This window comes from Hordeum vulgare, chromosome 3H, assembly GCF_904849725.1.
Source record: "Hordeum vulgare subsp. vulgare chromosome 3H, MorexV3_pseudomolecules_assembly, whole genome shotgun sequence".
NCBI classification, from domain to species: Eukaryota; Viridiplantae; Streptophyta; class Magnoliopsida; order Poales; family Poaceae; genus Hordeum; species Hordeum vulgare.
In genome coordinates, this window is record NC_058520.1 from 313,232,329 (window position 1) to 313,245,823 (window position 13,495).

The window sequence follows — 13,495 nt, forward strand, 5'->3', positions numbered from 1 at the left end:
TCGTGGCGCTAGTTCTGTAGTAACCGCCTACACTCGACCTCGAGAACCCTGGCCGCCTCCTCCTCATATCCATCCTCACACCTATAGAAGGTCTGCAATAAAACGTGAAAACACCGATTAGTACAATAATTAGGTATATTGTTAATTTTAGATTCTGTAAAAGGATAATTTACCCAAAAGCTCTTGATCACCATCTCGGCCCTCGTGTGGCACAAGACACCATCTATAATCTCCTCCGGCGGGGCCTGCGCAGCCTGGTAGTGCTCCCAGGTAAATCCTAGTGTAGGAACCTGACCCTCACCGGGCAACGTGACAAACCCCAGGAAATTTGTCCGGCAAAGCACACCAAGGACGGAGTTCGGCCTGCGAACTCCAAGAGGGTGTACCCATCCCCTGCAGTATGATAAGGTCAGCGCATTAGATATTTGAACAAACTTGAAGGCAAAAGCTAAAAAAAGGGTAAATGTACTTACCTATCTCCTTCAGGTTTAATCACCGGCCTCTGCTCGCGGGTAGCCGGGGCGACTGGGAGACGTGTACTACCACGCTTCTACACGGTGGCCCCGTCCACCTGCACATCGCCCGCACTATCCATAAGCTCATCCCCGCCATCCCCGCCCCCTGAGCCACCCGGACCCTCGGTCCAATCCGGCAACTCGGTACGATCCGGCCAAGGCTCCCATCCGGGCCTCTCCACGTTGGGTGAAGCCTCCAGAACCGTAGTCTCCTCCGGCTGCTCCTGGGATGAATGCACCTCGACCCGAGGCTGCTCCTGGACCGGAGTCTCATGGGACGAATGCCCGTGAACACCAGGCTCCTAGACCGGAGTCCCCGTAGCCTCCTCCGCAAACGGGTCGACCATACTAGTCCTATGCTCGGGTGAATGAGCTGGTGGTGGTGGCGAGGACGGCTCAACAGTCCTCCTGGATCTTCCGCGGCCACCACCTCTCCCTGTACCCTTCCCCTTCCTCCCTACCCGACCAGCACCTCTCCTAGTGGCCAATGCCGCCGACGAAGAAGAACCCCCGGCTGGTGTCGAAAGACTGTCTGCCAAGGCTCTACGGAGAGATAGGGGTGGAAGGGAAGTACCACCCCTCGTGCGGGGCGCCTGGGAAGAACCCGTCGAGCGCTCTGGACCCACGCCCACCATCTTTCAACACCTACCATGATAAAGATTAAAAGAAATTAGTACAACATAAAAAAATTGAATGAGTGACATGAATAATAATATGTACATGAATAATAAAGATTAAAACATATATAATTTAAGTTGTGAATCTTACAAACTAATAATCATCATCAATAAATGCATCATCATCATCACTATCACGCATGTCTTCATGAATGACGTGCTCATCGGGTTCAACGGCGTGAAGTTGTGAAAGGCCTTCCTTTAATCGTTGAAGCATTGATAGGTCATCCGCATCAGTAACCTCTACGAGTTCCAAGTCTTCTGGTTCCGGCTCAGGGCTAGAGTCGGATTCATCGTCGCTGTCTACTTCCATGTTCTTGCATGAAGCACGGCGGTTCTTGAAACGTTTCTTGGAAAGACGTGCTTCTTGGAAGAATTCTCCATCATATGTGTCTGGGTTAATGTGGGGTTCATAATCCTGTTCATTTGGGAGAGGTGGTCTGACATGTGGCGGCACTTCATAAACAACATACCAACCTTCCAGATTCTTATCCGTTTGGCATGCCCACGGTAGATAGAAAACTTGGGTCGCCTGTTGAGCCATAATATAGACATCGGGAACATCTAAATGGGTGTTTGGATTGATTTCGACTAGTCCTATATGTTCATGGGTCCTTCTAGTCTTTCTCGGCTGGAACCAATAACATTTGAAGACTACGACGTTCGGTGGGTTTTCACCATAGAATTGAAGTTCATAAATTGCTTCAACTCTTCCATAATACTCGATAACACCTTCGCCGATAGCAGAGACACCACAATTTGTAGATTTCCGGTCGGGCATAAATAGCTCTTTGCCAAAGGTACGGAAGAGATACCCGTTGATGTTGTATTTCTCAAATGAACGGACCTTATAGTCGAAACCATTAGCGACTTGTCTCAATTCGGCGTCCATAGACTCTGAATTAGCCTACAAGTTTAATACGAAACGGTTGTTGCATCAGCCGCAAGTTAGACCAAGAATGAAATGGTCCATTATTGATAATTACCGTTTGTTTGAACCAAGATATGAAACCGGGATAGCCGCCTCCTGTCTTTGACAGAAGCTCATACTCTTCGATGGAATCATTTTCGATCACCGCTCCATCCAAGAATTTGACGACGTAACGGCTGTTTGAAATATCCGGGAATAAGAGCAGTTCAAATGAATTAGAAGTTATGGGAAAATGTGCCGAGAACTCACTCGATGTACGACCGCACTTCTGTTAGGTTGTTGAAGATATACAACGAAATGTTCCGCCATTCTTCAATATCCAACGTTATTGGTTTCGAAGCACCGGCTGGTGCGAGCTTCCCTTTCTATAGGCTGAGGTTGGACCCGCCTTTTTTAGGGTCTCCATCATTGTGCCGAGGCTTCGGATTATGCAAATGATGATTTTTGGCTTCGTAGTGTGCTGTCACAAAGTTTGCCACCTCCTCAGTAATGAATGCCTCAGCCATCGATGCTTCAATTCTACACTTATTTTTACATTTAGCTCGAAGGGTCTTCTGCATCCTCTCAGTTGCATAGCACCAACGATCTTGCACGGGCCCACCCAATCTTGCCTCGGTCGGTAGATGTAAAATCAAATGCTGCATTGGATTAAAGAAGGCCGGTGGAAAGATCTTCTCTAACTTGCACAACAACTCCGGTGCAAACTCCTCCATGTCTTCTACCACGCCAGGCGATAATTCTTTCGCACAAAGAACACGAAAGAAATAGCTCAGCTCCGTTAGTACTAGCCATTCATCCTCAGGAATAAAGCCACATAACATCACCGGCATTACCCGCTCTAGCCATATGTGCCAATCATGACTCTTGAGACCAAAGATTTTTAATTTTTCAAGACTCGCTCCCCTCTTTAGATTCATTGCATACCCATCGGGGAACATCAAGTGCATTTTGACCCACAAGATAATTTCCCTCATAGCTGGCCTTCCAAGATTGAACCAGGCCTTTGGCTTCGACCACTTCTGCTTTCCTTTGCCTTCTCGCATGTTTTGTAACGGTATATGACATAGTGTCTCTTGATCGACTCTAGCCTTAATATTATCCTTTGTCTTCCCATCTATGTCGAACAATGTACCAAAAATAGCCTCTCCGATATTCTTTTCAGTGTGCATCATGTCGATATTGTGTGGAAGAAGGAGGTCTTTGAAGTAAGGCAGATCCCAGAAGCATGGCTTGTGAGTCCAGGCATGTTTTGAATTATACCCCTTGAAATACCGTAGACGCTCTGGATCAGGCTCGAGGGCGTTTAACTGATCCAGGATCTGTTGGCCTGTGAACGCAGGTGGTGCCAAGTTTTTGACAACTTTACCTTTGGTAAAGTTCTTCTTGTCTTTTCTGAACTGATGGTCGGGATCCAGGAACTGTCTATGCAAGTCAAAGCAAGAATACTTCCGACCCTCCCGCAACCAATGAAACTGAAGAGCTGCCTTGCATTGGGGGCACGGGAACCTTCCATGCACACACCATCCAGAGAATAGCGCATACGCTGGCAAGTCATGCATAGAGTACATGTACCACACATGCATTTTGAAGTTTTCTTTTCTAGCGGCATCGTATGTCTTGACCCCATTTTCCCAAGCTTCTTCCAATTCATCCTTAAGCGGTTGCAGGTACACATTCATATTCTTCCCCGGATAATTGGGCCCTGGAATTATCAACGTCAGAAATATGTTCTTTCTTTGCATAATCTGCCCGGGGTGGGAGATTGAGTGGAATGACAAATATAGGCCAACAACTGTATTGGGTTGCCGTCATGCCAAAGGGATTAAAACCATCTGTGGCGGCGCAGACTCGAGGATTCCTTGGATCTGCCGCTTTATCCTGATGCAATCCATCGAAATGTTTCCACGCTTCCCCATCCGATGTGTGTACCATCATCTTATTCCCATCCGCATCTAGTTCGGTTCTTTTGCCCAATTTGTGCCATGTCATCTGTGTGGCTGTCTCTTCGACCATGAAAAGACGTTGATGTCTTGGTACGATTGGCATATACCGAAGAACACTAACTGAGATTTTGGTGTGCCTCTTCTCACCCATACCGTTGTCTACCACAAGATACCTGCAAGACTCGCAATTGGGACAATAGTCCAAGTGTGCATACTCCTTCCTAAATAAGACACATCCTTTCTCACATGCATCTATCTTCTCATAGGGCATCTTAAGTACACGAAGTATTTTGTCCGACTGGTACAGGTTTGCAGGCATGACATGGCCTTTGGGTAGGAAACGTCCAAATAGTGTCATCATCGCGTCGTAGCATTCTCTTCCCAAGTTGAACTGAGCCTTCAGAGCCATTACTTGTGCAATTGCATCCAGCTGACAGAGCTCAGTGTGCTCATGGAGAGGACGTTTTGAAGACTCCAACATTTCATAAAAGGCCTTTGCAGATTCCTCCATCTCATCTTCCGAATCCCGAGCATCATCAAAGTCTTGCACCATGTCTTCGATCCCAGTACCATGCTCGTCCGTGCGACGACGGACCACCTCAGCTCTTGTGCGTTGTATAGAGTCACCATGAAATGTCCACACCGTATAATTAGGCTTAAAACCCCTCCTCTGCGGGTATTTAATCATTACAGCCTCTGTCGTCTTTTTATAGTTGTCGCATCCAGGACGCGGGCAATAGTTTCTTTCCTGGCCATTTGCGAATGCGGCTTTCACAAATTCCTTTGTTTTTCAAAACCATTCTTTCGTCATCTCTTTCTGACTAGGGTGACCGGTATACATCCACGCACGATCACTCATCTTGCGTAGCTACTAAAGACAGAAGAAATATATTTATATATAATTTAGCATTTATATTCATTGGTTAATCAGGTTCGCCATTTTATTACGTCCAGGCAACCTACACGCTAATAGGTAAAGATAGGTCCTAACCCCACCCGAGTATGTGTAGATTGGGTTCGTTTTCCCATGCTCTCCTCCGGATCCAACGCAAAATTTCGGCAGCACCTCCCCGCTGTTCTCCTGATACACGTCTCCGCAATAAACAGAGAGGATGTGCATCCGGAGAACAACAGGGAGGCACTGACGAAATTCCGCATCGGATCGAGAGCACAGCATACGGGAAAACGAACCCAATCTACACATACTCGGGCTGTCCATGGACAATGTTGGACAATTCGAAACGATGGCGGTTATAAATATGCAACGACATGCATATTTATAGATGTCGCCCTTTCGAACGGGAGACGCATACTGGTCACGCATACTGATAAATTAATTGAATTACCTAAATCTAGAAAGTTTCATCCGGAAACTGAGCCACAGTAAATGAAGGGGCAGGGAGGAGATGAAATTTGTACTGACCCACGAATGCAGGGGCGGAGCTCGTACAACGCACGGGCAGGTCTTCGCACAGCAGACCTCACAGTGACGAGACAACTATCACATGTAAATCCACCCGATCAACACAAATATTCCAATTATGTCATTTTAGAGGAAAACAAGCTAAGTATATAATATTCATGAGCTAACCAAGGTTCTTGTGCCATTTTGAGCTTATTATGGTATTTTGGAGCTAAATGGGCTAATTATGTCATTGTTGGGTTAATTAAAGCAAGGATAATATGAAAGAGGAGAAGAAAGAGGAGGAGGAGGAGAAGAAGAAGAAATCAAGAAGAAGGAGGAGGAGGAGGAGAAGGAGGATAGAAGGTCCTTGGCCTTCTCCTCCTCCTCCTCCTCCTTCTCCTTCTTCTCTTCTTCTTCTTCTTTCTTTTCATTTTGCCTATTTCTTCTCCTCTTCTCCTCTTGTTGGAGCTAAATTACCTAATTATGTCTTTTTTGAGCTAAATGGGCTAATTATCCCATTTTAGAGGAAAACAAGCTAAGTATATAATATTAATGAGCTAACCAAGGTTCTTATGCCATTTTGAGCTTATTATGGTATTTTGGAGCTAAATGGACTAATTATGTCATTGTTGGGGAAATTACCCTGCTGCATGGACATGCACCTACCACGCAAAGTTCGCAGGTCCAGAAGTTGACCTTTTGGTCTAGAGGACTTTCCAGGTTACCTATACTACTTTTCAGTTTATATAAAACTTTTTGATATTTTCTACATTTGAGGATGGCAATATTATTTAAGTTGTCCTGTTTTGCTCTGGTACCAATAAATATAGACGATACATTATTTTGACAGACTTGATTTCAACAAAAGAACATGTCATCTTCTTTGAAGTAGTCTTGAACCTAAGCAATAATGATGGGCGAATAAACTAACAGAATCTACCACTAAATCTACTAATTAACTAACAGAATCTACCACTAAAACTACTAATTAATTCCAAAAAACTAAATACCAAACATGTGATCTTCTTTTTGTCTTCTCCTCCTCCTATTCTTCTTCTTCTTCTTCTTCTCCTCCTCCTCCTCCTCTTCTCCTCTTCTCCTCCTCCTCCTCTTCTTCTTCTTCCTTTTCTTTCTAGTAAGCTAACTAACTAACTAACCTAACTAACCAAGCTAACTAAACCTATCGCTAAACCTAGATAGCACTAAACAGCAAACAAATAACAAAAACAGAATCTACCACTATAACAAAAACAGAATCTATCACTAAGTAACTAAAAAAGAATCTAGCTACCACTAAATACCAAACAATAAAAAATCAACTTCTTCTTCTTTTTCTCTTCTTCTCCTTCTTATTTTTTTCTTATTCTCTTCTTCTCTTCTTCTTTACTTTTCTCCTTCTTATTTTTTTTCTTCTCTTCTTCTTCTTTTTCTTCTTCTTCTCCTTCTTTTTTTTTCTTCTCCTCCTCTTCTTCTTCTTCTTCTTCTTCTTCTTTTTCTTCTCCTCCTCCTCCTCCTCCTAGTCCTCTTCTTCTTCTCCTCTTCTTGTCCTCCTCCTCCTCCTCTTCTCCTCCTAACTAAATCTACTAACCTAACTAAAACTACTAACCTAACTAAATCTACTAACCTAACTAAATCTACTAACCTAACTAAAACTACTAACCTAACTAAATCTACCACTAAAAGTACTAACAATAACAACTACTAAAACTACTAAAAATAATAAAACCAGTAAAAAATAATGCGGGTGGGTGGTGGGGGTGGGGGTGTGGGGGCTCACCGAGAGGGGCGGCTGTGGAGGGGTCGGGGTGTTGGGGGTGGCGGGGCGGCGCCGGGGGCGCCAGGGGCGGCGGCGCGACGGTGGTGGGGCAGCGGCAGCGGCGGCGAGGTGGGGAGAGAGAGAGGGGCGGCGGCGGGGGCGACAGGGGCGGCAGTGGGGCGCGACAGGGGCGGCGACAGGGGCGATAGGGGCGGCGACGCGACGGGGGCGGCGGCGCGACGGTGGTCCTGGCGGCCGTTACAGAGAGAGGAGCGCGCGGGGTGGGGAGAGAGAGCGAGGGGCGCGCGGGGTGAGCCGTTACAGAGAGAGAGGGGCGGGGTGGGGGGAAGGAGCCGTTAACGGAGTTAGCGCTTTGTCGTCTGCCTCCGGACTCTTTGCCGTCCGCTAGCAGACGGCAAAGGTCCGACTCCTGTTTGACCTAGCCACTTTGCGGTCACGTGGGCCTATCTATATCTTTGTCGTCTGCCTCTGGACTATTTGCCGTCCGCTAGCAGACGGCAAAGAGGTGACAGATGGCAAAAAGACTGTATGCCATCAGCGAGTACTGTGCCGTCTGTTTTGCTGAAGCTGACGGCAAAGACACTCTTTGCCATCAGCTAGCAAACGGCAAAGACTAGGCAGATGGCAAAATACTGATTTCCAGTAGTGGTACGTGTAGCCTGCCCGGCTAGCCGACCATCCTCGCATGAGCCATAAGGAAGTGCGCAAGAGGAACTCGCTGCCATCAACCACCACCAACACACGACTGACAAAACCACCACAACTCCTCATGTTGTGGTAGTTGTCCTGCTCCAACCCCATGTGCAGTGCCGCCATCCCTAGACCCATCGTTGCTTTGCTACACGGAGCCCACCACCACACATGCGAGATCCGGGCCATACTCACCAAGCCAGCACTTCGAACGGGCCAGATCCGACCATCCCCACCACAGTGACCGAACCTCACACGGAGCAGAACCGCCTTGGGCAGCACCACCATAGCGCCCCGTGCGCCACCACAGGACTAGATCCACGCACGGGGGGCCTGGATTCGCCAACGCCAGCCTTAGCCAACCCCCGAGAGGAGGAAGCATGGTTACACCGCCATCGAACACGTGCGAGGGAGCACACCCGCCATGCCTCATATAGAATGCACCGACGCCCGCTTGACGACCAATGCACCGCCACCCGCACGAGCCGACAACGGGGACAACAATACCCGAAGAAGAAGCCCTGTCGCCACCGATGTTGCATGGGCTTTGCCCGACATCATATCCCGGCGACGGTGAGAGGGGAAGACATGGGTGAAGGTGGATGGCCCATCGGCTGCTTGGGTTCGCACCCGTGTTGCTTGTGCTGTTAGTCTAGTTCTATGTTCTGTATTATTGTCTTATTTGTGTATTTTGGACCTTCTGACTCGTTGTCAAGCTGCTACTGCAACTTATGTGTATTACTCCCTTCGTTTCTTAATATAAGGTTTTCTAGACATTTCATTACACACTATATATTAATGTATATAGATATCCTTTAGAATGTAGATTCATTCATTTTGCTTCTTTTTAAAAAGACTTATATTTATTTAAATTTGCGGTTTTATTTACAAAGTCCTCTTTTCTCTATAAAAGATTATTTATCTATACTACTATTAAACAATCGAACAAGAATTACACTACAGACACCCCATCAAACGCCCCACAAAAAAAACAATCAATCAGCACCCCACGATTAATCCCACAGATCTTAATCTAACAACCCTCGTTAATCCACCGTCTGCTGGGTGTACTTAGCAATTACAATTGGCTGAACATACTCCACCAACGAAACTTCCAATCACGCAAGAAAAAAAAGAGAAGAAAATGTCCAGCAACGTCCCCTATAATCACGGTACCATCCAGCCACCAGCATCACGGGATTCGCCGTAGTCCATGGAGATCTCCCTGGACGCGCTGCTGGGCGTGCAGCGGCACGGGCAGGACCTGGCCTACAGGCTCACGCAGGGCGTCTCGGGCCTCCTCCTCCACGTGCAGCCGCCGCAGCTCCCGTGGCCCGCCCCGCAGCTGCCGCTCAAGCTCATCCCCTTCGACATCGAGCTCCCCGTCGTGCCCTTCGTCAGCGGCGGGAGCGTCGACCTCCCTGCCGTGGCCGTCGCCTCCTTCATCGAGATCGGCGGCCGGCTCGGGCAGGCGGGCTCCGACCTCGGCGCCTCCGTCGGCGGCGCCGTGCAGCAGCTGTCGCGGCAGATTCCTGTGCCATTCCGCGCGGAGGGCGCCCGGCGCCGGAACTGGGAGGGGGCCGCTGCGCCGCCAACGCCTGCAGCGGTGCACGAGGGGGTAGCTAGCAGGAGATGATGCGGCGGATCCTGCCCCCCGGCGGCCCCGTCCCGGAGGAGGCACCCAACCTCGACTACTCCATCGCGCTCGTCTACGACGGCCCGCCGGTGCCCTACGACCTCCCCAGGGTCAACCCGGTGGAGATGCCCGCGGAGATCCCCACGGCGGAGCGTGCGTCGGGACCCCACACCCGAGGGCTCCCCGTGGCGCCGGTGGTCGAGCCGGTCCGCCTCCCCGTGTCCCAGATCGCCCGGTGCGCGGAGCCCGCGGCGGCAGCCAGGCAGGGCGGCGACGGCAGCTCGGGGTCCGTCAACTCGGTGCTGCAGAACGAGGAGTTCGACGACGAGGACGACGACTCCCGGTCGCGGTCGCACGGCTCGGCGCAGAGCTCGTCGGGCCCGGTGTCACACCCAAGATGCGACCCTATCCTCGATTTGGCACGAGGGCCTCGTCAGGGATAGAAGCGCATCCCGTCGTGTCGCAAGAATGGATATCGTTACAAGTACATGTACTGAAGAGAAGAGATATATAAAGAGTTGGCTTACACTCGCCACAAGCTACATCAGAGTCACACCAGTACATTACATAAACATCAAGAGTAAGAGCAGGGTCCGACTACGGACGAAAACAAACGACAAAAGAAGAACGACGTCCATCCTTGCTATCCCAGGCTGCCGGCCTGGAACCCATCCTAGATCGATGAAGAAGAAGAAGAAGAAGATGCAACTCCAAATGAAAATCAACGCGCTCGCGTCAAGTAACCTTTACCTGTACCTGCAACTGGTGTTGTAGTAATCTGTGAGCCACAGGGGACTCAGCAATCTCATTTCCAAAGGTATCAAGACTAGTAAAGCTTAATGGGTGAGGTATGGTAAAGTGGTGAGGTTGCAGCAGGGGCTAAGCACATATTTGGTGGCTAACTTACGAGTACCAGAAATAAGAGGGGGAAGAACTACGCTAGCGGACGTGAACTACAGATGACCAAATGAATGATCCTGAACACCTACCTACGTCAGACATAACCCCACCGTGTCCTCGATCAGAGAAGGAACTCACGAAAGAGACAGTCACGGTTACGCACACAGTTGGCATATTTTAATTAAGTTAACTTCAAGTTATCTAGAACCAGTGTTAAACAAAGCTTCCATGTTGACACATAACCGCGGGAACGGCTTTTCGAAAGATTTAACCCTGCACGGGTGCTCCAACTAGTCCATCACAAATTACCACAAGCCGCATAGAAATCCTCAATCACGAAGCTCGCGATCTCGTCGGATTCCCTAATGGAAAACCTCAACTCTGAGATTACCCAAAGCATCACCGGAATCCCGATGCACAAGATATCTCGTCAAAGGTAAAACTAATCCAGCAAGGCCGCCCGACGTGTCGACGATCCCGATAGGAGTCGCGTACCTCGTTCTCAGGACACGGCGGATGAGCTAGACGTCGGGATCGCTAAACCTCCGGGTGACCAAAGGGGCGCCGGACATCGCTCATGTGGGGCCAACACTCATGAGGAGCACTGGCCCGGGGGTTGATTAAATTATCCTCGGGGTCCGGAAAGTCCCTATGCAATTTTATTAGGTGTTTAGGCAAATGTAGTACCAAAGTTGGGCCTTGCCAGACCAGCTTTAATCTAAAACGAATTATCAAGGGGGTTCCCAAAACAACCCCGATCGTGTTAGGAGTGCTCATTTATGGAACATAACACCGGTAGCCGGAAACTAAGGGGGCAAAGGTGGAACAAAACACCAGGCTAGAAAGGCCGAGCCTTCCACCTTTTACCAAGTATATAGGTGCTTTAAATTAAATAGCATTAATATGGTGATATAACAAGGAACCCATGCTTGCATGGAAGCATCTGCACCTGCAACTAACAACGCTATCAACAGGTTAAGCAAGCGGTAACATAGCCAATCAGTGGTTTGCTAGGTTGAACAGGTTGATGGTTTCATGGCATTGTTGAGAGGCTGATAATTAACAGTGGTAGGCAACGAGACAAAAGCGGTAGCATCGAAATAACTAGCATGGCAATGATAGTAATGGTATCTGGGGAAATGATCATCTTGCCTGAGATCCCGCTTGGAAGAAGAATGCCTCCGTGAAGCAAAAGAACCGACGTAGTCGAACTGGTCCTCACATCCGACACGCTTGCGGAACTCTATCGAGGCGGGAAACCGGAAACAAGCATCAACACACGATATTCACCACACGATGCACGACACATATGATGCATGAGCTACTGAATACATGCAAGTCACGACATGACAAATCACACAATCACACACTACACATTAAGTGAAGTTCAATATGCACGAGTTGCATATTGACGAAACTCCACGCTAATTATTTAGTTCACTCCTGGTTATCTACGCGTCAAGGCAAGCAATCTATACATAAAGAACATCTCCAACGGAGCTACGGATCAAAAGTTGCAAGCATCGCAAGATATGATGGCATGAATGCAAAAATGTGTGCAACGGCGGCTACGAGCACTTCAACACATACAAACAGCATGAGAAAATGAGACTACACGAGATTCTAAGCAAGTTTCATGTAGGACACGATCAAAACGGAGTTACGGTTCGAAAACTACGAGCAAAACAAGAAAACGCTACAATCTGCCAAAATCAGCCACATAGCCTTTTCTACGCCCCCCAACTATGGCTACACAACTCCGATTTGCTCAAGCAAGGCATGGCACGGAAGAGGGCAAGAAGCACTACTACAAACTCCTAACAACAACTAACGTGACAGCAAGGAGCACTAGGAAAAGAAGACACAAAATGGCAACTCACGCACCATTTCAGACTTAGTGAAAATAACACCTCATGAAAGTGCAGTTTTCAGCCTGAAGGCATATTGACAGCAGAAAAACCCTAAGCTACAGGTCTCCAAATGGCATGAAAATTCACAACATGCTAGAGAAACACAAGGGGTACAACTAACTCCATTGGACCAACCCCAAAAGAGCTACAAATCACAAGATGCAAGCAAGACAAGACAGCAACAAAATATAATAGATTCCAGACTTAGAAATATTTCAGCTCCTCCCAAAACAGCACTATTCCAAGCAACTTGAGGGCAGTCGAACAACACCTAAACATGCATTTCTATTGCAACCAAAAATACCAGGGGCTAGTTTAAACACCCAAGATCAACTCTCTAGTTGACAACTCCGTCAAACAACGCACGGAATAAATCCTACGAATTAAACAAAAGGGCATCACGGCAAATTATCTCGCGAACTAACTTCCTCAAAAGCTAAAGCTAATGGCACAGAAAAATCCATGGGATTTTTCTACCCCAGAAACATATAAAATATGTGGGGTTTGCAACACAAAATAAAGCCACACATTAATGCGAGATAAAACCTATATACGGAAAAATAAACTACCGGCAAATCCCTACACGCATAAATATCAATGACCGCTCTAAAATACATGGCAAATAAGTCCCTAAAACATGAGCATTTCTAACAGGCCATACGGGCAATACGGTCTAGCGCGAAAAAATAAATACGGGACGAAACAATATAGGACAGCACGCAAAACGACGCATTAGGCACTCTAAACGGAGTCAAACAATTATGCAAGTTGGATAATCGTGTTCTACTTGCGAAGCTACCCCAAAACCATATAAAAATCACCTCGATCCGACTTACGGAAAATAATCTACGCGCATTTGAAAATATCCTAATTCCCTGAAATTATTAAATCACACAAAAATCCCTAAATCCTAATCGGGCCAAAACTGATAAGCGCAAGATACTAAAAACGTGCACATGCGCCGGATAGAGGGGCAGAGGGCGCTCACATTGGGCCTAGCTCAAGCCGGCCTGGTGATGGGCTCGGGGAGGCGGTCCGGCTTGGGGCGGAGTGGCCGAGGCGGCGCTGACGCGGGGGTGGGCCGAGCTGGCCGGGGCTGGCGCTAGCGAGC

General features: G+C 48.1%; 1 protein-coding gene across 1 annotated transcript; it reads left to right on the top strand.

Moving 5' to 3' along the window:
* The first annotated feature begins 9,151 nt into the window (after nt 1-9,151).
* LOC123441726 lies at nt 9,152-9,574 on the top strand. The gene has a single exon (XM_045118000.1). The coding sequence runs from the start codon at nt 9,152-9,154 to the stop codon at nt 9,572-9,574; it is 423 nt and encodes a 140-aa protein (XP_044973935.1).
* Nucleotides 9,575-13,495: the final 3,921 nt, after the last annotated feature.

What these genes read in the sequence shown, in the direction of transcription:
- LOC123441726 (XM_045118000.1), top strand. Translation starts at nt 9,152, where the DNA reads ATGGAGATCTCCCTGGACGCGCTGCTGGGCGTGCAGCGGCACGGGCAG.